The sequence below is a fragment of the Vulpes vulpes genome, chromosome 8 (assembly GCF_048418805.1).
Source record: "Vulpes vulpes isolate BD-2025 chromosome 8, VulVul3, whole genome shotgun sequence".
Taxonomy (NCBI): Eukaryota; Metazoa; Chordata; class Mammalia; order Carnivora; family Canidae; genus Vulpes; species Vulpes vulpes.
In genome coordinates, this window is record NC_132787.1 from 85,844,687 (window position 1) to 85,868,112 (window position 23,426).

At 37.9% G+C, this 23,426-nt stretch overlaps 1 protein-coding gene across 1 annotated transcript in view; it reads right to left on the reverse strand.

The window, feature by feature from the left end:
- The window catches only part of TTC27 (tetratricopeptide repeat domain 27), a 174,324-nt gene that overhangs the window by 131,905 nt on the left and 18,993 nt on the right, over positions 1–23,426 (reverse strand). Inside the window, exons 6-8 of the mRNA XM_026016000.2 lie at positions 15,429–15,593; positions 13,046–13,179; positions 3,140–3,252 (exon numbers count right to left, since the gene is read on the reverse strand). Coding sequence (XP_025871785.1) covers positions 3,140–3,252; positions 13,046–13,179; positions 15,429–15,593 — 412 coding nt within the window. The remainder of the gene's footprint in view (positions 1–3,139; positions 3,253–13,045; positions 13,180–15,428; positions 15,594–23,426) is intronic.

Consider the following 23,426-nt stretch of genomic DNA (forward strand, 5'->3'; position numbering starts at 1 on the left):
ATGCTATAATCCAAAGTAAATTATAGCTACATATAAAAAAGAATGAATCATAAAAACATAATGAGAAAAAAATCACAGACTACACATAGTAAGATATCACTTTTATAAGGCTCAGAAAAAAACAAAATGAAACTGACTTAGAAGTACAAAAACGTGAGTAAATATATTTTTTTGAAAAGGCAAGAAAATAACAAATACAAAATTGAGGATAGTGGTTACTGTGTTTTTTTTATTCAAGTATAATATAAGTATAATATAACATACAGTGTTATATAAGTTTCAGGTATACAATATAATGATTCAGCAATTCTATATATTTCTCAGTGCTCAAGATAAGTCTACTCTTAATCTCCTTTTTTATTTTACCCATCGCCACACTGGCAACCACCAGTTTGTTCTCTGTATTTAAGAGTCTGTTTTTTTTTGTCTCTTTTTTTCTAGCCCCATCGTTTCACCAATCTTCCATCTATAAGAATTCACCTTCTTATTTTTTCCTTTCTAATCGTGTTTTTTTTTTTTAAGATTCATTTATTTATTCATGAGAGATACATAAAGAGAGAGAGAGAGGCAGACACAGGCAGAGGGAGAAGCAGGCTCCATGCAGGGAGTCCAACGTGGAACTCGATCCCAGGTGTCCAGGATCACGCCCTGGGCCCGAGACAGCGCTAAACCGCTGAGCCACCTGGGGCTGTCCTTCCTTTCTAATCTAACACAGCTTACTACAATGTCCAAGTCACCTCTCCACAGGGAAAATGGCCATGGGGATTAGACAGAGGTCAGGCAATATAACAAAACCACTGTTTGCAACTCCCACGGTAACTCGGTTCATGTAAATCATCAATTCACTGATTTCCTACCCATTTATAAACACTGCATCAGGTGCTCCAAAATTCAGAAAATAATCAAGTTGTTTCTACCAAACAGGGGAGATTTAAGTTGCTTATAAAATCCACTCAGCACTTCTAACTGTTCCGTATATTAAGATTCAACCAATATTATACTTGGGGGAAGAAACAGTATTTGAAAACAAGAATTTTTTGTTTTTATTTTTTAGTCCTCTCTCAACTATGAAGTCTAACTCATTATACATACCTAAAGCTCAATTGACAGAATGCCTGGGAATATGTATGTTTTGTTTGATTTAATTTTCTGATACACTGACAATTATGAATTTGCTAAAATGATGTTTTAAGAAATTACATAAAGGAGAACTCAGAATTTGAGGTCAGTAAAACCTGGATTCAATCCCTAATTGCTGCTCGTAATTCTCAGCAAGTCATTCAGCCAGTTGAACCCCAATTTCCTATCTGAAAAATGGAGAAAGCAACTTCTAAGGTTGCTAGAACATTAATGAGAGGTAATGTGAGAGGTGCATGGTGCAATTCCTAGCACATGGAACTGCTCACAAAAGGTTGCTATTTATATTAATTATATACTAAGCATCACTACAAATTAGACAATTTTTCATTAGTTTGCAAAGAATCTGTCACTAGAATCAAATAATATGATAGAACAAGAGATCTGGGCTTAGAAACAGAGCTCTATGTGTGTGATCCCTTTTACCCAAACAAGAAGACTGGAGGACTATATTCAACTTTTGTGTAAATTAAGTGTGAAAAAGAGGTATAATGCTATGAGGTGGAGACAAAAGGATAAGCTCTACTGAGTTATATAACAATTTTTTTAAACAAATCCCTCCTTTCTTAAGTTATCTATTACTGGGATCCCTGGGTGGCACAGCGGTTTGGCGCCTGCCTTTGGCCCAGGGCGCGATCCTGGAGACCCGGGATCGAATCCCACATCGGGCTCCCGGTGCATGGAGCCTGCTTCTCCCTCTGCCTGTGTCTCTGCGCCTCTCTCTCTCTATGTGACTATTATAAATAAATAAAAATTAAAAAAAATAATAAAGTCTGTAGATTTTATAAAAAAAAAAAAGTTACCTATTACTAATTTGACTGTTCTAAATATTGCAACTTTGTGAAGTACTCCATTTTGAACATTCTCCAGAGAAGTGAGACACTGATATAGTCTCAAAGCATCTTCCCATAAAATGTTAATTACAAAGGTGAAAAATAAAAACTCTATAAAAATGGAGACGTCTTAAGAAAAAAAATGGAGACGTCTGGCAAATGTTGTTTCAATCGTGATCAAAGTTAAAGTCAGTAGTGGGACAAACGGACAAATCAAAATTGTGTCCTACTGCTAGGATGCAAGAAGAACCACAAAACTTCCCTTCTCTGATATCCCTGCTAAAGATGCATAATGCAAACTAATTGTAATTTTTTTAAATAGGTCAAATTCAATGGGGAAAGTCTACAAAGTAACTGGCTTATAAATTTCAAAAATGTCAAGACTATGAAAGTCAAGCTATTCCGGCATGATGGAAACTGGCGAGACAGGACAATTAAAAGAAACACATGTATTTTACAGTGGGTCCTGTGCTACAAAGGAGACTATTGGGACAACTGGAAAACTTGAATGGGATCTGAGTATTAAGTGACAATAAAGTATGAATATTTATTTCCTCATTTTGATAGCCATATTGTGGCTATTATAAAAAATACCCTAGTTTGTTGGAAGCATGCACTGAAGTAAGTATTCAGGGATGATACAGTATCATGTTAGAAAATTATTCTCCAAAGTTCTCTACAATGCCTTCCCCTTGCCACTTTTTTTGAAAAGTGAATTTTGAAATTATTTCAATATTGAAAATAAAAATAAAAGGAAAAACTATTCCCACCACACATAAGATTCAATAGTATTAAGAAATAATTCTATCCTTTGGATTGTAAATAACCCCAAAGGTCAAAATAATCATTCTCAACTCTCCTAAATACTTTATTAAAAGTTTGCTCCTAGCTAAAGCTAACCAACGAAATCTTGCTTATGAAGAAAAGAGAAGTATACTAACTCAAAGGTGATTCCTGAAATTCCTAATCTCTAACCCTTGACTTGGTTGCCCAGTAGAGAGCACTGGTAGTTTAGTGAAAATTGATTGCCCCACTATTCTTGATCCTCATAAGCATTATAAGATTCCCTATTCATCCAGAACTCGGTGTGCCTCCTGGAATAAAGTTTTCCTCAACACATAAGAACCAATACGCAGTGTTCAAAGTAACTAAGTAAGTAATTGACTTACCAGATTCCAAGGATAACAGCAAGCTCTTCAGCACACAGATCAGGCATCTGAAACTGTTCACAATCTGCTAATTTTATCTCATTTAGAACTGTATCATCATTGAGCTCAAGATTCTGGTGAAACGCAAAAAAAAATATTTAGACCAAAATTTAAATTTGATTCACTCAACACATTGTATGCAACTGATTACTAAGGAGAGATAATTCATCTTTTTGTTTAAAAAATCTACAATGTCTACATATGGTCAACAGGCTATTTCTTGTGAAACACATATTTGGGGATAATTTACTATGTAGAAATGGAGCCCAAGCCCCTCTACTGATGCATCAGGATTTAAAATCACATCTTTCTACTCTATATTCTAATCCAAAATATCAACTCTTGGGGCATCTGGATGACTCAATCTGTTAAGTGTCTATCTTTGGCTCAGGTCACGATCCCAGGGTCTTGGGATTGAGCCCCACATTGGGCTCCATGCTCAGCAGGGAGCCTGCTTCTCCCTCTCTTCCTCCCCATTCATGCTCTCTCACTCTTTCTAAAATATATAAAATCTTTTAAAAAATATTAAATCAAAAACAATACAATAAAATATCAACTCCCAATTCTGTTTCTCAACAGGATCTAGAAGAGCGAAAACAATGTGAATAAGAATAAAATCTGAGGATTTAGGGGACTTGATAGAGTATCTGATTTCAAGAAATACTACAAAGCCAACACAGTGTGGTACTAGTGTGAAGACAGACTTACAGATGAATGGAATAGAATATAGAGTCCAGAATTTTAGACCTACATACGGCCAATTGATTTTCAACAAAGCAGTCTTTTCAATAAATGACGGTGACAACTGCACAGCCATTTGGGAAAAAATGCCCCTTCACCCTTATCTCATACCACACACAAAAATTAAGTCAAAATTGATCACAGACCTTAACGTAGAAGCTGACCCTAAAAAAACCTTCTAGAGGAAATCACAGGAGAAAAGCTTTGCAACTTTGGGCTAGATAGGTGGTTCTTAATTAGGACACAAAAAACCCTGAACCATCAGAGAAAAAAACTTTACTAAGTTAAACTTCATCAAATTTAAAAGTTCTGTTCTTTGAAAATATCGTTAAGAAAATGAAAAGCCAAGCTACAGACTCAGAGAATATATTCATAAAACAAATATATGAAAAGGGACTGTATTCACAATATGGAGAACTCTTACAACTCAGTAAGAAGATAAAAAACCCAATATAAAAGTAGACAATAGATTTGTACAGACACTTCATTAAAAGATATACAAATGCCCAATAAGCAGGCAAAAAGATCCTTGATAACAACAGTCAATAGGAAATACTAATTAAAAGACTGACAATACTAAATGTTGACAAGGATCTAAAATTAGAACTTTTACACACTGCTGATACTAATTTAAAATGGTGTACCACAGAAAATATTTTGCCAATTTCTTTTTTAAATTTTATTTATTTATTTAACAGAGAGAGAGAGAGAGCAAGCACGCAAGCAAGCAGGAGCAGCAGGCAGAGGGAAAGGGAGAAGCAGGCTCCCGTTGAGCAGACAGCCCAAAATGAGGCTCAATCCCAGGACTCCGGGATCAAGACCAGAGCCAAAGGCAGATGCTTAACTGACTGAGCCACCCAGGCACCCTGCCAATTTCCTATAATAAACATACATTTACTATAAAGGAACTATCAATTCCACTCTAAGTGGTTACCATGAGAAATGAAAACACGTCCACAAAAGACACACATATATAAATGTTCATAACAATTTTATCTCTTATAGCCCAAAAACAGAAACAACTCAAATAATTCAAAAATTTCATATTTGTTATCAATAAACAAATAAAAGAAAAATTAGGATGTCTCCGTGGCTCAGTAGTTGAGCATCTGCCTTTGGCTCAGGGCATGATCCCAGGATCCTGGGATTAGGTCCCACATTGGGCTCCTCGTGAGGAGCCTGCTTCTCCCTCTGCCTGTGTCCTTGCCTCTCTCTTGGTGTCTCACATGAATAAATACATAAAATCTTTAAAAAATAAATAAAAGAAAAAATAAAAATTATACTATATCCATCCAATGGAATTCTAATTAGCAATAAAAAAGGAACTATTGGCACATGTAACTATATAGCTTTATCTCAAAAACATCATGCTAAACAAGAGGCCAGATATAAAAAAGTACATAAAAAAATCTGGAAAAGGCAAACTATCTATAGTCACAGAAAGCAGATCCACAATTGTTTAGGGCCAGCTCAGTGAGAGATTAACTGCAAATGGGCATGACGGAACTTTCTAGGGTAATGAAACATACATTGACTGTAATGGTTGCAGAAATGTATTTGTCAAATGTCATCAAACTGAATGGGTTTAACCTTACCAATTAAAATGGGTCAATTATTCTGTATGTAAGTTCTATTTTTTAAAAAATTATTTTTAGGGGCACCTGGGTGGCCCAGTCAGTTAAGCATCCAACTCTTGACTTCAGCTCAGGTCGTGATCTTGGGGTCACAGGATAGAACCCTGCGATGGGCTCCATGCTTAGTGCAGATCCTGCTCGAGATTCTCTTTCTCCCTCTGCCCCTCCCCATGTTCATGCTCTCTCTCTCAAAAAATAAATCTTTTTTAAAAACTGATGTGGAGCTCCTGGCGTGGAGCCCACTTCTCCCTCCTCCTGTGTCTCTGCCTCTCTCTCAATCTCTGTCTCTATCATGAATAAATAAATAAATAAATCTTTTTAAAAAATAAATAAATAATAAAAAATAAAAACTGATGTGGAGCCCCTGGGTGGCTCAGTCAGTTAAGTGTCAAAATCTTGATTTCAGCTCAGGTCATGAGTTCAGGGTCATGAGACTGTGTCCCACATCAGGCTCCACACTCAGCAAAGCCTCTGCTTGAGATTCTTTTCTTCTCCCACTCTCTCAGCCCCACCCCTGACTCACTCTAGCTCACACTCCAAATAAATCTTTAAAAAAAGTTGATTTTGAAAAAAATGAACTGTCAAAAAAATAGTAAAACCACAATGAGATATCCCTATACACACCCCTAACACATGAGAATAGCAAAAATTAAGAAGAATGACAATACCAAGCATTTGCAACTGGCACTCATTCACTGATGATTGGAACATAAAATAGCACAACCACTTTGGAAAACAGTTTGGCAGTTTCTCATCAAGTTAAGAATACACTAGGATGCCTGCATGACTCAGTCAGTTGAGAGACTGACTCTTAATTTCAGCTCAGGTCATGATCCCAAGGTCATGAGATCGAGCCCCACATGGGGCTCTATGCTAAGCATGAGCCTGCTTAAGATTCTGTCTCTCTCCTCTCTGCCCCTCCTCTACAACATGCACATGCTCGCTCTAAGGAAAAAAAAAAAAGAACACACTCACTACACAATTCAGCCATTCTAATCCTAGGTATTTACCCAAGAGAATTAAAAATATGTTCACACAAAGACACACAAATGTTTCAAGCAGCTTTATTCATAATAGTCAAAAATTAGAAAGAGCTCAACTATCCACCAACAGGTAGATGAATAAACACACTGTGCAGATAGACCGAAGTGTGCATGCATGGATGAATGGATTAAGATGTGGTACATAAATAAAAAAAATTAAAAAAAAAAAAAAAGGGATCCCTGGGTGGCGCAGCGGTTTAGCGCCTGCCTTTGGCCCAGGGCGTGATCCTGGAGACCCGGGATCGAATCCCACGTCGCGCTCCCGGTGCATGGAGCCTGCTTCTCCCTCTGCCTATGTCTCTGCCTCTCTCTCTCTCTCTGTGTGACTATCATAAATAAATTTAAAAAAATTAAAAAAAAAAAAGATGTGGTACATATATTGGAATATTACTCGATCATAAAAAAAAAAAAAAAAAAAAAAAAAACAAATAAGGAAATCCTACCATTGGTGACAACTGGAATGGACCTTGAAGGTATTCTGCTAACTGAAATAAGTCAGAGAAAGACACAGTGTATAATCTCACTTGTATGTGGAATCTAAAAAAAAAAAAAAAAAATCAAACTCGTAGAAAAAGAGATCAGACTGTGGTTACCAGGGGCAGAGGGTGGGGGGAGGAAGGACTGGAGGAAGCTGGTCACAAAGTACGAACCTCCAGTTTCAAGACAAATAAGCACTCGGGATGTGATGTACGACACAAGGACTACAGCCAGTACTGCTGTGAGATAGACAAGAAAGTTGTTAAGAGAGTACATCCTAAGAGTTCTCGCTACAAGAAAAAAAATTTTCTCTTTTTTCTGTTTATTTTTTATCTATATGAGAAGATGGACGTTAGCTGAACCTACTGTGGTAAACTTTACAACATATGCAAATCAAGCCATTATGCTATATGCCTTAAACTTATACAGTGATATACGCCAAGTATTTCTCAATAAAACTGGAAAAAAAAGAACTGCTATAACTTAAAAACACATTATGCCAAGTGAAAGAAACCAGACACAAAAGAGTCATACTGTATGATTCCATTTATTTGAAATTCTAGAAAAAGCAGCTCTAATCTATGACAGAAAGCAGATCAGAGGGAGGGAAAGTGACTGACTGTGAAGTAGTGTCAATGACTCTTTGGTGTAATGGAAATGATTCTGTATTTTTAGTATGGTGGTGGTCATTTCATGGGTCTATTTTTCAAGATTCAAACCGTACATTTAAAATAAAATAGGTACAACTTTAAGTTTTTTTTCTAATTCAATAAAAGCAGCTAAAACTAAATGGACTAGAAGGCTGAAAACTGTCCACGCCTTAAAGGTCACCTCTTAACTGGTAACCTTTTAACTAGTAAGCAGTAAACCCAGAACACAGCCCAGAGGAACAGCTTTCCTTGTCCATCCTCAAATCCTCAAATTCACCCTAACTGTAGGCCTAGCTCTATCTACAGTGTTTTAAGAAAAGAGTAGAGAAGAAAAGAAAAGAAAAGAAAAGAAAAGAAAAGAAAAGAAAAGAAAAGAAAAGAAAAGAAAAGAAAAAGAAAAGAACACAGCAACCGCAACAAACGGCTGACTGGAAGAACACAGAACCTTTCAGAATCCATTGAAAAAGTGGCTCTCCCTCCCTGAATGGGCACCCTTCAAAGGCAGAGCTGGCAGGTACATAGCACACCCTGGTGGCCATCATTTTCAACATAGGCCTTTCATAATTTAAAAAACAGATCTACATATATAATTTAAAATCTTCTAATAGCCACACTTAAAAAGAAAGTAAATGGGGCACCTGGGTAGCTCAGTCAGTTAAGCGTCTACCTTCAGTTCAGGTCATAATCCCATATCGGGCTCCCTGCTCAGCAGGGAGTCTACTTCTCCCTCTGCCCTTTCCTCTACTCCTCTCTCTCTCTAATAAATAAAATCTTAAAAGTAAAAAAGTAAAATTTAAAAAATGACAACCTAATACATCAAAAATACTACGCTTATATATCTGTCAATAGAAAATTATTAATTAGATATTATATATTATTTTTTCCATACACAGTCTATGAAACCTGATATGTCTACCGTTCAGCACATCTCAAATTGGACCAATCAACTTTCCGTTAATCAATAATTACATGTGGTTGAGGACTACCATATTGGACTATATAGCTCTACAGTATCCCAAAATTTTCATCTTTTTACATCCTAACAGAGTTGTATCAATCTACCTATTAATACACAATGTTCTCTGTTGCTTGTTTTTTTGAGGGTTTTTTTTAAGACTTCTTTTTTAAGATTTATTTTAGAGAGAGTGGAGGGGAGGGGCAGAGGGAGAGAATCTTCAAGCCAACTCCCTGCTGAACCAGACATAGTGCTTGATCTCACGACCCTGAGACAATGACCTGAACCAAAACCAAGAGTTGGACATTTAACTGAGCCACCCAGGCACCCCTAAAGATTTTATTTTTAAGTAATCTGCACACGCAAAATGGAATGCAAACTTACAACCCTGAGATCAAGAGTCACACATGCTCTACTGACTGACCCAGCCAGATGCCACAATACACAATGTTTAATAACACATCCATATGAGATCTTTATAAATCTAATCTGATCCTTCAACAAAGTATGAAGAAATGAAGTGTGGGAAAAACAAAAGAGGAAATGAAGAATATCATAACTGTCCCAGATTCTCACCCTAGGCTAGACAACAAGAATAGGACAGGGACCCAAGTCTCCTGCCATCCCAGGGCTCCTTCCCCTCCACCACCAAAGACCTGAGATACGGCAGTTTTGGCAACATGGCATTACTTTTTTGCTAGACACAACTAATCAAAATAGTTTTGATCTTCAATCAAAATGCTCTACATTCCTATTCCACTGTTTTGAAATTAAAATGCATCTGGGGCAGTACCTACTTACCTGTTCTTTTTTTTATAAGATTTTATTTATTTATTTGACAGAGAGAGAGTGAATAAAAGCAGGGGGAGGGGCAGAGGGAGACAGAGAGAAGCAGGCTCCATGTTGAGCAGAGAGACTGATGCAGGGGTCAATCCCAGGATCCTGAGATCATGACCTGAGTCGAAGGCAGACGCTTAACTGACTGAGCTACCCAGGAGCCCCCTAGCTGTTCTTCAAGTCCCAGATTTAAGATAAGATAGACATTTTCACATTGTAACATTTCTAATCAGGATATATTTTGTTATAACTAAAATTGACAAAATAGTGTTCCCTTTTCTCCCCCACAAAACTTGGTTATTAAAAAGATAGTGTAGGGATCCCTGAGTGGCTCAGCGGATGAGTGCCTGCCTTCGGCCCAGGGCGTGACCCCAGTTTGGGGATGGAGTCCCACATCAGGCTCCCTGCATGGAGCCTGCTTCTCCCTCTGCCTGTGTCTCTGCCTCTCTCTCTCTGTCTCTCATGAATGAATAAATAAATAAAATCTTTAAAAAAATAAAATAAAATAAAATAAAATAAAATAAAAAGTGTACTTTAGGGGCGCCTGGGTGACTCAGTTAAGCATCTGCTTCAGCTCATCATCTCAGGGTCCTGGGATCAAGCCCCATGTCAGGTTCCCTGCTCAGTGGGGAGCCTGCTTCTCCCTCTTCCTCTGCCACTCTCTCACTCTAATAAATAAATTTTTTTAAACACAGTGTATTTTCTAATGTAATAGTGCCTTTAATATAAAGAAATAGGATGTATAACTAATAAGCAATTCTGTCTTCTGCCCTAAGTATAAAGCTGTTTCTATCTAATCAATACTTATATCACATAATTTGTATATTATACCTTTAAGTAGTAATTAATGAAAATACTTGGCCTGAATGTATTTTAGTTCAAATATGAAAGATTCAATAAATTCTATGTTAAATTGTACATCATTTTTTTACATTCCTAATAGTACTCATATCCTATTTATCATTCCAGGAGACAATTTTCAATAAAAGAACTCCATATAAAAAAAGCAATAAACAATGGATTACTGAATTAAATGTGTGGACTGCAGAACGGAGTCTCTTTTCACTGACTCTATGCTATGGCCTAAAAATCAGGTTTATGGCAGTTAATCTAAGACTTAGCAATGGACTTGGGTTACATCAAAAGACTTAAAAAAAGGAAAGAAAAGAGAGGAAAGGAAAGGAAAGGGAAAGGGAAAGGGAAAGGGGAAGGGGAAGGGGAAGGGGAAGGGGAAGGGGAAGGAGAAGGGGAAGGGAAAGGGGAAGGGGAAGGGGAAGGGGAAGGGGAAGGGGAAGGGAAGGGAAGGAAAGGAAAGGAAAGGAAAGGAAAGGAAAGGAAAGGAAAGGAAAGGAAAAGAAAAGAAAAGAAAAGAAAGGAAAAGAAAAGAAAGGAAAAGAAAAGAAAAGAAAAGAAAAGAAAAGAAAAGAAAAGAAAAGAAAAGAAAAGAAAAGAAAAGAAAAGAAAAAAGAAAAGAAAAGAAAAGAAAGAAAAAAGAAAAAGGAAAGAAAAAAGGAAAGGAAAGGAAAGGAAAGGAAAGGAAAGGAAAGGAAAGGAAAGGAAAGGAAAGGAAAGGAAAGAAAAGAAAAGAAAAGAAAAGAGGCTTAAAGAGGAGACTCCATACACGGAAAGAGGGAAGAAGGGAGGTTTGAAGCAGGTAACAGTAACATGTTCCCTGATCAACATCAACAAAGCAGTATGAACCTTGCTTCACTGTGGCTTCACCTATATCAGGAAGTACAGACAGCACCCTGTGTAGTCTTATCTCTGAGTTTCTTTCTCCCTCTCTCCCACCCTCCCTCCCTCTCCCTTGCTCCTTGCTCCCTGCCTTTCCTCCTCCCTTCCTTCTTCTCTTAGAACCAATAGCTCAGGGATCCCTGGGTGGCTCAGCAGTTTGGACCCTGCCTTTGGCCCAGGGCGTGATCCTGGAGTCCTGGGATCAAGTCCCAAGTCAGGCTCCTGGCATGGAGCCTGCTTCTCCCTCTGCCTGTGTTTCTGCCTCTCTCTCTCTATGTCTATCATGAATAAATAAATAAAATCTTAAAAAAAAAAAAAAAATCAATAGCTGTTCCTACCTTAATTATCTCAAAAGCAAACAAAGGAGTGCTTGGAACCAGCCCAGCAGGTGTGTAATACCTCATCAGAGGCCTTCCCAAGGAAGAGACTCCTGACCACTGCCACTCTTTCTTTCTATCCCTAGCCCCTACTCTTGGCACTATCTTCAGTATAGAATAGAATTGTAGTATTCACTGTACCCAAGATAAATCTGTTTATAGGCTCTGGAATGGAAAGTAGGGCTTCAAGGAGAGTAACATCAGGCAAAGGACAATAAAAAATGTTGGCTTGGGATTTCTGGGATAAGACCATATAAATGCTAACAGACTCTATGGAAGCAGATAGGAAGGCATCTAAGTATATAAACTGACGAAGATCCATAAATGTAAGCTGCGAGAAGAGAATGCATGGGGCACCTGGCAGGCTCAGTTGGTAGAGCATATGATTCTTGATCTCAGGTTTGTAAATTTGAGCCCCACACGGGGTACAGAAATTACTTAAAAATGGGGCAGCCCGGGTGGCTCAGCGGTTTAGCGCCACCTTCAGTCCAGGGCCTGATCCTGCAGACCCAGGATCGAGCCCTACATCAGGCTCCCTGCATGGAACCTGCTTCTCCTTCTGCCTGTGTCTCTGCCTCTCTCTCTCTCTCTCTCTGTCTCTCATGAATAAATAAATAAAATCTTTAAAAAAAAAAATAAAAAGAAATAAAAAAGAAATTACTTAAAAATGAAATCTTTTTTTTTTTTTTAGAGGAGATTGCATTAGCCAAGTCAAGGAAAACTTAACTAAGGTAGCAACCAATCCAATAATGAATGACAGTAACAAAGGATCAGAACACTGGTAAAAAGGAATTCTTATCATTTGTTCACATATTTTTGAAGAAGTCTAAGAAATTTCAAGTCTCTTAGTATTCAAAATATCTACAAAAAGCAACAAATATGGTAGCAGCTAGAAAAATTAGCCCCCACCCAGTCTGTCTTCTGAAATTTTTTTAAGGACAGTAATACAACTAACTGTATTACTAATTCATATTACTGAAGTCTAAGAGAAAAATAACATTTTATCTCTATTTAAGGGTAAAAAAGGTTTAAACACAGGTTTGTCTGTTTTCTAAAACCCCCAGCCACCCTGAAAAAAACTCAAGGACAAAATGAAGCCTCTTCCCGTTCCATTCAAATTGAAGCCTCTTCCTACTCCATATTTCTAAAAAATTCACCTACTAAAACTGTTAGATTTGGATGTTAATTTATTTTATTTTATTTTTTAAGATTTTATTTATTTATTCATATGAGAGAGAGAGAGAGAGAGAGAGAGGCAGAGACATAAGCAGAGGGAGAAGCAGGCTCCATGCAGAGAGCCCGAAGGACTCCTTTGGGAGTCTCCAGGATAATGCCCCGGGCCAAAGGCAGTGCTAAACCTAAACCGAGCCACCCAGGCTGCCCTGGATGTTAATTTAAATAACTTAGGATCCTACTCACCTTGGTTAAATGTTCCTGAGGGGTGGGTGCTGGACTGAATTCACAATGTGAAAAGGCATCCCCTTCCCGTCTTACATCCAGAATAAGTTGTGCCACATAATTTTCTTGGAACCGTGTCCTTTTCCCCAAAGCACCTAAAAAAAAAAAAAAAATATATATATATATATATATATATATATATATATATATATATATTAAATTGTATCCATTGATTTTTCAATCAGATCTATCTAACAGTCATGAAAAGTAGTATTTTCAGAGTGCTTTGAAGTCAGTAAGGTATTTTCTCCACTTCACATTAAAAAAAAAAAAAAAAAAAAAAAAAAAAAAACAAGAAATAAAAAACCTGAGGCTCAGTGATGATCTTAAAACTTATAAAATTATAAAGCCAGGGTATAAAATAAAAAATAAAAATAAAATTATAAAGCCAATAAGCTATGGGCCAGAACTGAAACCCAAGATTTATGCCACTAGATTACACATATACACTTTTGCATCAAACTACCTCCTTCCTCAGAAAAGTGTCAGAGGTAGAAGTAGAAATATCATCATCCTCATTTAACAGATGAAAAACCAGACTTTCTGAGGTATAGTCATTTGCTTCAGATCTCTGGGATTCTCAGTATTAGAGCCATGGTCTCCAGGTTCTAAATCCCACAGTCTTTCTATTATTCTATCTGGCTTCATTTAACACCACCATTTTTTCCATTTTGTATCTGAAATAACTTGCTACAGAATAGCTTTAATAGAAGCAACAGTCCTAATATCCACTCTCTGGCAAGTGTCAGATTACAAAGACCCTTGATTGTAAAGACCAGCCTAAGAAGTCTGGATTTTATCCTGCACCGCGTCTGGCTCTAAATTATACCTCAACCTTTTAAACATGTTACACAAAAACAGCTACTGAGATGGTCAAACACAGCTCACTTTTTAATAGAAGGGCTACAGTTGAGGGGAAAAAAAATAATAATCTAATTTTCATTTTATATTTGTGAGTATCACATTTGTATTTTTAAGTTCCTCGCTCTTAACTTAGAAAAAATATGAAGAACTAGCTAGTAAATACACCAGTGGTTAAAGCTGACTATACAGAGTACTGTGCCATTAGTTTTTAAAGAGCCCAAAAAGATTCCCTAAGGGCCAGAAGATTTAAAAACAATCTCTGAAGCTAACCTCACAAGTTATATTATATAGAACTATATTTTCAAATACAGATGAGACTCCAACTTACATATGACCATTGTTCCAAAAGTTCTAAACTGGATATTTAATAATTTTCCCCATACAAACAATGTAATATAAGATGGCTAAGATCCCAGATCAGGCCACAAAGTTATATTTAACTCATAATATAGTTGAAAGATTTTATTGACAAGACAAGCTTAAGTAAGAAGCACAGAATTTAGGGTTAAGAATGGACCTTAGAGATAATCTAGACCAAGTCCAGGAAGGACAAAGAGGTTCGATCACTTCAACCTTCACAGATGGGTAGTCAGTCACAGCCTGGAATGCTGAGCTCAAGTTTAAGAGGTCTAAGTGGTGTGTTGGAACTGATCATGCTGGACTTTCGTTAAAATGGCGATTGATACTGAATGCCAATTATATTGTAAAACCTCAGGAATAGAGCAAGACATAAAAAGCAACCAATGCTTCTTATTTTGTATTCAGAAGAAATACTGAGGTTTTTGGAGAAATTCTATAACTTATTTGTTCACTCAACAAATGTCTGAGTGCCAACTATATGCCAGTGTTCTAAAGCACTGAATCTAAAACAGTCAAAAATTTCTGTTAAGACAAAAAAAAAACTTCTGTTCTTAAGACAAAAAAAAAAGCAGATGAAGGCCATAGATATTTACAAGAAAGGGCAATGTAAAGAGCCGACACCAAATATAGAAGTCAGGAGGCACTTTAGGAAACCCACATCCACAAAGAAATGGCCAAAAGTTCATTTGTGGGGGCACCTGGCTGGCTCAGTAGGTAGAAGATGCGACTCTTGATGTCAGGGTCTTAAGTTCAAGTCTCAACATGGGCACAGAACTTACTTTAAAAAAAAAAAAGTAGGGTGGCTGCTGTATGTGTGTATATAACTCTATATATGTGTGTGTGTGTGTGTGTGTGTGTGTGTGTGTGTATTTATATATATATAAAACTAACATGTGGCCAACCACATTAGAAAATAAAGGGGAATTTCCAGGAATAAAGAAAATATTTCATTTCAGACTTGTTCTAAAACTATGAATTTTTAAAAGAAAATCTTTAAAACCAATTTTTATAAAGCAAATAGAAAAAGAAATACAACCAAACAATATAGCCAAACTGCCAATAGGTATATGAGTTTTATCATAAAAATAAACCAATCATCCACAAAAACAACAAATCTTACCTGTCAAATCAATTTGTAACTTGCTGATGTCTTTAGCAATGTTGAACTGATCTTTTGCTTTTGTATATTCATAATAATATAAAAATATATATGCACACTCCAGATGGAATTGAATAGCCAAATACTGACCGGAAGCACCTACGAACAGATCCTCTAGTTTCATCACTGCAAGACATAAGAGAAAATATTAAAAACTATGATTAAAATGAAAAATCTATCATTAAGTAAAATGAGCAAATGAGTAAAACGTTGAGCCCATGGTACATGAAGTATATATATTGCATCATCCCTTAAAGATTTTAAATCTGGAAGATGAAGAACACAAGTACAACCACAGTTCACAGCTAGCATTCTCTGAGCACTCACATGTTCCAAGCACAAAGCTAAGGGCATTACATACATCCCGCCTTTATTCCACACAATTCTAAGAAACACAATTCATAAATCTGCCCTAATTTTAGAGTGCTTGTCTTATCTGTGCCATTAAAATATATGGCAACACAAGGTGAAGATGTAAAGTATCAAATGAATCTACAGTTAAACACTACAGAAAATCTAATGAAGAAATCAGCTTACAGTTTCCTTCATTAAGAATACAGAAGTCCTCCCTTCAAAGGAGAAACAGATACAAAAAGATATATATGACCAAATAGAAAATGAATATTGGCTTAGCAGTCAGATTCTGCTTTCTCTAAAAACCAGGGGCTAAAAAGACGGGAAGATAATGACTTTATAACAGAGTATCTGAAATGAAATGATTGTCAAAATTAATTATATGTAATAAAGAGGCTAGTTGACACCCACCGAGTTGGAGGGGGTGTTCACAGGTCACCTGATCCAGACCTCTACAATATCCCTGACAACCATCCCTCACAAATGCTTCCAGTAATGGTTTAGTCAGCATTTCACAAAGCAGTCCCTAAGAATTAATGCATAATGTGAAGCTAATATAACACTGTATGCTAATTATACTTCAATTAAAAAAGAATTTTAAAAAATTTTAAAGAATTAATGCATAGTAAATGAATGGGACATGTATTTCCAATGTCCAAAGCTGGGAGAATCTGTTCTCTTTCAAGCTGAAAGGGAAGTGATATATACTGAATGTCTACTCTGTCTGGCATGAGGGGTTTTACATTGTATTATAATTCTCACAATGATGTCTTTGAGGTTGACACAATCCCCATTTGATTCACTAGAAAATTGAACTCTGATAGCTTATAGATTAGTCACCTCAGTTTAAGTGGCAAAGCCAGAATCTGAATCGATGCTTATTGGGAAAACAGGGGGCAGGGAGGGAGTTGGAAGAGGAAGCTGCAGAGGAAGCGTAAGTATGTAGAGGGGATGTTACACAACCCAATCTCCTTCATCACCTAGCTATCTGCCAGAAACACTAATAGCTATGAAATAGATATCCTTTATTTTATTCTGAACTGAAATTAAAATGAGTCTGAAAAAGAATGTTTTTCTGCGGCACCTGGGTGGCTCAGTCAGTCAAGCATCCAACTCTTAATCCCAGCTCAGGTCTTGATATCAGGGTTATGAGTGGAGCTGGGTGTGGAGTCTACTTTAGAAATAATAAATAGGGGATCCCTGGGTGGCGCAGCGGTTTGGCGCCTGCCTTTGGCCCAGGGCAGGATCCTGGGGACCCGGGATCGAGTCCCACATCGCGCTCCCGGTGCATGGAGCCTGCTTCTCCCCCTGCCTATGTCTCTGCCTCTCTCTGTGTGTGATTATCATAAATTAAAAAAAATAAAAATAAAAAAAATAAAAATAATAAATAAAGAGGTGTTTTCTATATACTGCCAGCCTTTTTTTTTTAATATTTTATTTATTCATGGGAGACACCAGAGAGAGAGGTGGAGACATAGGCAGAGGGAGATGTGGGACTCGATCCCAAGACCTCAGGATCACGCCCTGAGTGAAGGCAGATGCTCAACTGCTAAGCCACCCAGGCATCCCTACTGCCAGCCCTTTAGAGATTCAAAGAGAGTAAGTCAAGATGTACATGTATTACTTCAAAAAACAGACAGGTATCTAAACATGAACTTCTCACAACGAAGCTCCTTCAGCAGATTTCCTCCAACTACACCACTCTCAAGAAAAGCTGGAACTGATGATATTTTGGGCTCTTAGTGCTTTTAATTAAATTTCTTTTCCTTCTGACTGCCCATTACTCCTAAGTGTCTAGCCATTTTTCTCAGAAATACAGTAACCTTCTACCATGTTAGCACAGTTCACAAGTGACGAGATTCTCCTTAATTGTCGATGACAGTCAAGTAATCTTCCCAAAAGGTTCCGGATACAAACATATATTGAGGGATGTGAAATTTGGCCAAGGATTTTTTTAAAATCTCTCAATAAACACAGAAAGACTGTTTCTGCATTTAAGCAGATTTCTGATGTTGTGATAGCTCATATAAGCCTAGGGAAGACTATCAAATGTAAACTGTCCTGATAACACAGAAGTCACATAAATGCTCAACGCTGGTTGCCTATACTATCTTCCCTCCTACCTACCTACCTGTGTGTGTATGTCTATTAGCATAACTTGCTTTGAGCTTGTACGTCTCTGCTTCTTCCACACCTTATATGTTCACGGATCAAAGACTTAAATAAAATAGGAAGGTAAGTCCTGATTTTTTTTTTTAAGAATTAGTTTAATCTTTAAATTCCAACAGCATGTCAATTATTTTTCCAATAAAACACCTCTAAAAACCTGGATTTGGGACAGCCCTGGTGGCTCAGTGGTTTGGCGCCGCCTTCAGCCCAGAGCCTGATCCTGGAGACCCGGGATCAAGTCCCACGTCGGGCTCCCTGCATGGAGCCTGCTTCTCCCTCTGCCTGTGTCTCTGTCTCTCCCTCTCTCTGTCTCTCATGAATAAATAAATAAAACCTTAAAAAAAAAATAAAGTCTCTCAAAAAAAAACAAAAAACCTGGATTTAGGGCACCTGGGTGCCTCCCTCAGTTAAGCGTCTGACTCTTGGTTTCTACTCAGGTCCTGATCTCAGGAGTAAGATCGAGCTCTGCAGCAGATTCTGTGCTTGGGGAGGAGTCACTTGAGATTCTCTCTTCCTCTCCCTCTACTCCTCTCACTCATGTGTGCTCTCTAAATAAATAAATCTAGGGATCCCTGGGTGGCGCAGCGGTTTGGCGCCTGCCTTTGGCCCAGGGCGCGATCCTGGAGACCCGGGATCGAATCCCACATCGGGCTCCCGGTGCATGGAGCCTGCTTCTCCCTCTGCCTGTGTCTCTGCCTCTCTCTCTCTCTCTCTGTGACTATCATAAATAAATAAATAAATTTTAAAAAAATACAAATAAATAAATCTAAAAAAAAAAAAAAAGCTGGATCTAAAATGTTTAATATATAGCACAGGCCAAACAGGGCCCTAGGCACCCACTGGAGCCCATGGCTATAGTACTGAAGCCTGGTGAGCCTGCCAAAGGGAAGCCCTTTATTTATTTATTTATTTATTTTAAGATTTTATTCATGGGACACCTGGGTGGCTCAGTCAATTAAGCATCTGCCTTCAGCTCAAGTCAAGATGCAAGGATCCAGCCCTGGGTAGAGCTCAGTTGGGAGTCTTGTATTCCTCTCCCTCTGCCCCTCTCCTCAAGCTCGCTCTCTCTCAAATAAATAAAAGCCTTTAAAAAATATTTTATTTGAGAGAGAGAGAGTACACACATGCACATGGGAGGTAGGTGGCAAGGGGGAGGGAGAGGGACAAGCTGATTCCGTTCTGAGTGTGGAGCCCAAGGGTAGGGTTCAACCTCCGGACCCTGAGGTCATCACCTGAGCCCAAAACAAGAGTCCCACATTAAACCAAGTGAGCCACCCAGGTGCCCCTAGGGGAAGCCCTTTAAGCTCCTAAGAAGTTTAGATGTCGAAAACATTCCCTGTGCATGGAATTTGATATTATATGGTTTATTAGGATCTGTTATGGCTGGCCTTGTACATTTTTTGTTAACTAGTAGATTCAGGAGATGTTGGAGTAGGAGGATTAATGTTGATGACTTTAGGATGCTGGCTCCATCATAGGTATAATTATGCAAACTAAAACTCCAGGAAAGAACTGCCAGAGAAGGAATAAAAAATAAGATTTCATAGGAAAGTACTCATGTTGATCCTGAAAGAAAACAAACCAAGGGCAACAGCAGGAATTGAGCAGAGTCTCAAGCACAGAAAATCCAAATACAATTCATTCGAGTCAGTGTGAACAAAGCTGACATTAACTCTACCAAACATTGTATGTACCATAAGGGTTTGAATTAAGTATGTATAAAAATAAGTAAATAAATAAATAAAATGTTTAATACAGTTTTATGTTAACAATTCTGTTGAGAACAAAGTAAGGAATCCTCAGGGAACAAAAATTAAGTGAAAATTGAACCTAAGGAATTAAGTAAGCATGCCCTGAGGGCATATTCTGGCTGAAGCTATCTACCAAACGTTAGGGAATCCCATTTTTATGGCTACAAGGAACACCAAAGACAAAAGATGAGGAGGCCTGGACCCACCCAAAGTAGCAGATCTAACAGGAGACTGCACTTGAAGCTGAAACCCAAAGAACTGTATCTTCAATGAAAGACTGAAAGGAGATAAGTCTGCCAGGCAGAAGAGGTCAGCAAGAAAAATGGCACTAGAAGAACAGTAAAAAATTAATCCTAAGAGGGGAATCCCTGGGTGGCTCAGCAGTTTAGCGCCTGCCTTTGGCCCAGGGCGCGGTTCTGGAGTCCCGGGATCGAGTCCCGCGTCAGGCTCCCAGTATGGAGCCTGCTTCTCCCTCCTCCTGTGTCTCTGCCTCTCTCTCTCTCTCTCTCTCTCTCTCTCTCTCTGTCATAAATAAATAAATAAATATTTTAAAAAAATTTATCCTAAGAATTCATAATCATAAGCCAGCCGTCACAGATTTGCGACATCATGTCAAAACAGGAAAGTGCTAGCCAACTCCAACTCCTTTCCTCAAGAAAGAAAAGAAAGAAAGAAAAGAAAAGAAAAGAAAAAAAAAGAAAAAAGAAAAGTCCATTCCTCCCTGATATGCATACTTCTCAGGCTTATTTCCTACTGCTGCCCCTCCTACTGCTGGTCTATCCTTCTCCTGCTTCTCTCCCCTTCTCAATGATTTCCCTCTATTCCATCCTATCCAATCTAATGAATTATGATATATCCCTAGAATTGTGCTAGATCCTACAGCAAGGTTTATGCCTTGATCTTCCCTAATAAGAGGATGGGGGAAAGAAGAGCTAGAAAGAGAAGACACGTAATCATTATTTAATACACAGTTAATGTGATGTGAAATTGTGTGGTACTGACCATCAGTACAAAAGAGGGGAAATCCATAAGGCTGGGATAGTTGTATAAGCCTTTTTTGGAAGGGCAGCCTTGAAAGATGGGTAGAAACTTGGCTACAATTCATCATAAGGCTCACAAGAGGAGTCCACATGGGTCTTGTTCACTGCTATATGTGTACCACCTATCATAGCTACTAGTGCTCAATAAATATCCCAAGAGTGTACAAATATTTAAAAACCTTTTGATGGCTACCATGAAGATGGAAATCCAATGTCCTAGTGACCTAGCTCCTACCTACCTGTTCAACCTTATCACCTGACACAAAACCCACCCTCACAGTCTACTCCTACCATTCAGAACTACCAGAATTCCCAAATGCTCAAAGATGTTTCAAGTCCCTCTGCCTCTCTTTGTACATGTTATATGTCCTTTCCAACTTCACCTAGTAAATTCTTATTCATTCTTCAAGAGTCAGTTCAAGCATGAGGCACTTTGTGAAGCCTTCTCTGATCTCTCAGGTTTAGACTAACCACATCTCCTTTTCACTCCTTTCTCTATATGCCCTTTGTTTCTATTTGTATTTTTACCCCTGCCCCGCTGACTTCATCAATATCCCTAGTACCTAGCACAGTGACTGACACATGGTAGGCACTCTAAAAACAATTTTTATTAATTATGAATTTGAGTAGAAAAGAAAAATTCAAAGGTAAAACCGGAAATAATTAAAGGCTTTCCTAATCCAAAAAAGTGACTTAGTGAAATTGGTATTTAGAAAAACCAATCCAGTACTGATGTGAAAGAAGGAACAAAGGGCCAAGAAAGGGCCTATAAGTCAGGTGCAAAACTTCTGATGTGAAGCAACAGTAACAGTAGACTTAAGTAACTGGGGGCTGGTCATACAGAAGGACAGACCTAACCAGTCACTGTCTGTTGCTCAACAGCAGTCCTGTCCAATGAAACCTTCTCTGATGAAGTATTCTCTAGCTGCACTGTCCAAAATGGAAGCCATTAGCTACACATGGCTTCTGAGCACTCCAAATGCACCTAGTGAAACTGAGAAACTGAATTTGTTATTTTAAATTTAAACCATCACAAATAGCTAGTGGCTACTATATTGGACAGCACAGCTCTCCGGCTAGCAGTTGTGAATAACAAAATCACAGATTTTTTTAATTAATAAAAGGAAGCACTTTGCAGCAATTATGGATCCTAACAATGCAATGATTCTCTCTCAAAGTAATTTCAGAAAGTGCCCAAGGAAAGAGGAAATAACTCTTTTGGATACAATCTTCCAATGGGTTCCAGCATTAGGATAAGTGGAAAGCTGGCCTAAGAAGAATCATATTATTTTATATCTGGAAAGGATTCAATGATCATTTTACATGGAAAGAATCCTTGGTTTGGAAGTCAGATGAGTTGCCTAAGGTCACACAGGAGGACAGAGTAGAAACCAAAAGCCAGATCTTAAAATACCATGTTTTGTTAATTGAACTGTGATCATTTCAGAGGTGTATACTGATGTAAAATGTTATCAACTGCACACTTTAAAATATGAGTAAATACTGCAGGTCAATTATACTTCAAAAAAGCTGCTTAAAACACACACACACACACACACACACACACAATTACATATGCCCCACCCTACCATCCTCTGGCAACTCTTCAGTTCTAGCTCATAGAGTTACTGTAAGGAATAAACCAGTTCATGTATTTAAAGACTCAGAACAGTGCTTGGTATGGAGCTGGCACTACAGAAACATTATCCACACTATCATTATTAGATACCAGCATTCTGCCCTACTGACCAGTTGTGGAAATGTAATACAAAAGTGGGCAGGATTTGGAGTTACAAACTCTAGATTATAGGTCCGGCCCTTGGGCAATCTGAGTTTCAGTTCTTCATAAAATGAGTTAATTAGCTGAACAAAATAATCTCTAAAGGGCCTTTCCAAACTGAAGGTTTTGGACATGGCTGAGCATAGGAGTTGTAGGAATGGAAAAGGATGCACATGGGACCCTTAGGGAAGAACTGATAAGATTTAAGAACTGGCTAGATGCACAGTATGACGGAAAACTATGAGTCAATTATGAACACAGCTTCAAGCTGTGAATACCTCAAGGTTTAAATAAAGAAAGGAGCAAGTCAACCCAGTAGACGTATATTTATTATCTAAAAAAATCAGTAGGTTTTCCATGGAAACGAATATTCATGACCTTCTGGACACAAATGTTATCCAGTACATTTAAAAAATGTATGCTAAACCCAAAATCCCTTCTTACAAGATTATTTTAAAGCTATGTTAAAATCCCAGGCAGCCTCGGTGGCTCAACAGTTTAGCGCTGCCTTTAGCCCAGTGCAAGACCCTGGAGACCTGAGATCAAGTCCCACGTCAGGCTCCCTGCATGGAGCCTGCTTCTCCCTCTGCCTCTGTCTCTACCTCCTTCTCTGTTTCTCATAAACAAATAAATAAAATCTTTAAAAAAAATGAAATCCCTATAGATAATTATAATTATCATATTTAGCATATTTTAATAACATTCATTTCAAAGTATCAATTCTTTTTTTAAATCAGTGCACTTATCAATCACCAAGAGACTAATCTCTTGGTCAGCTCTTCTGATGTGGAAACAACCTAACCCTAGAGTCACAGAGTTGCCTGTAGATGTTATAGCAGAACTCTCAGACGAAGCATTTCGACCT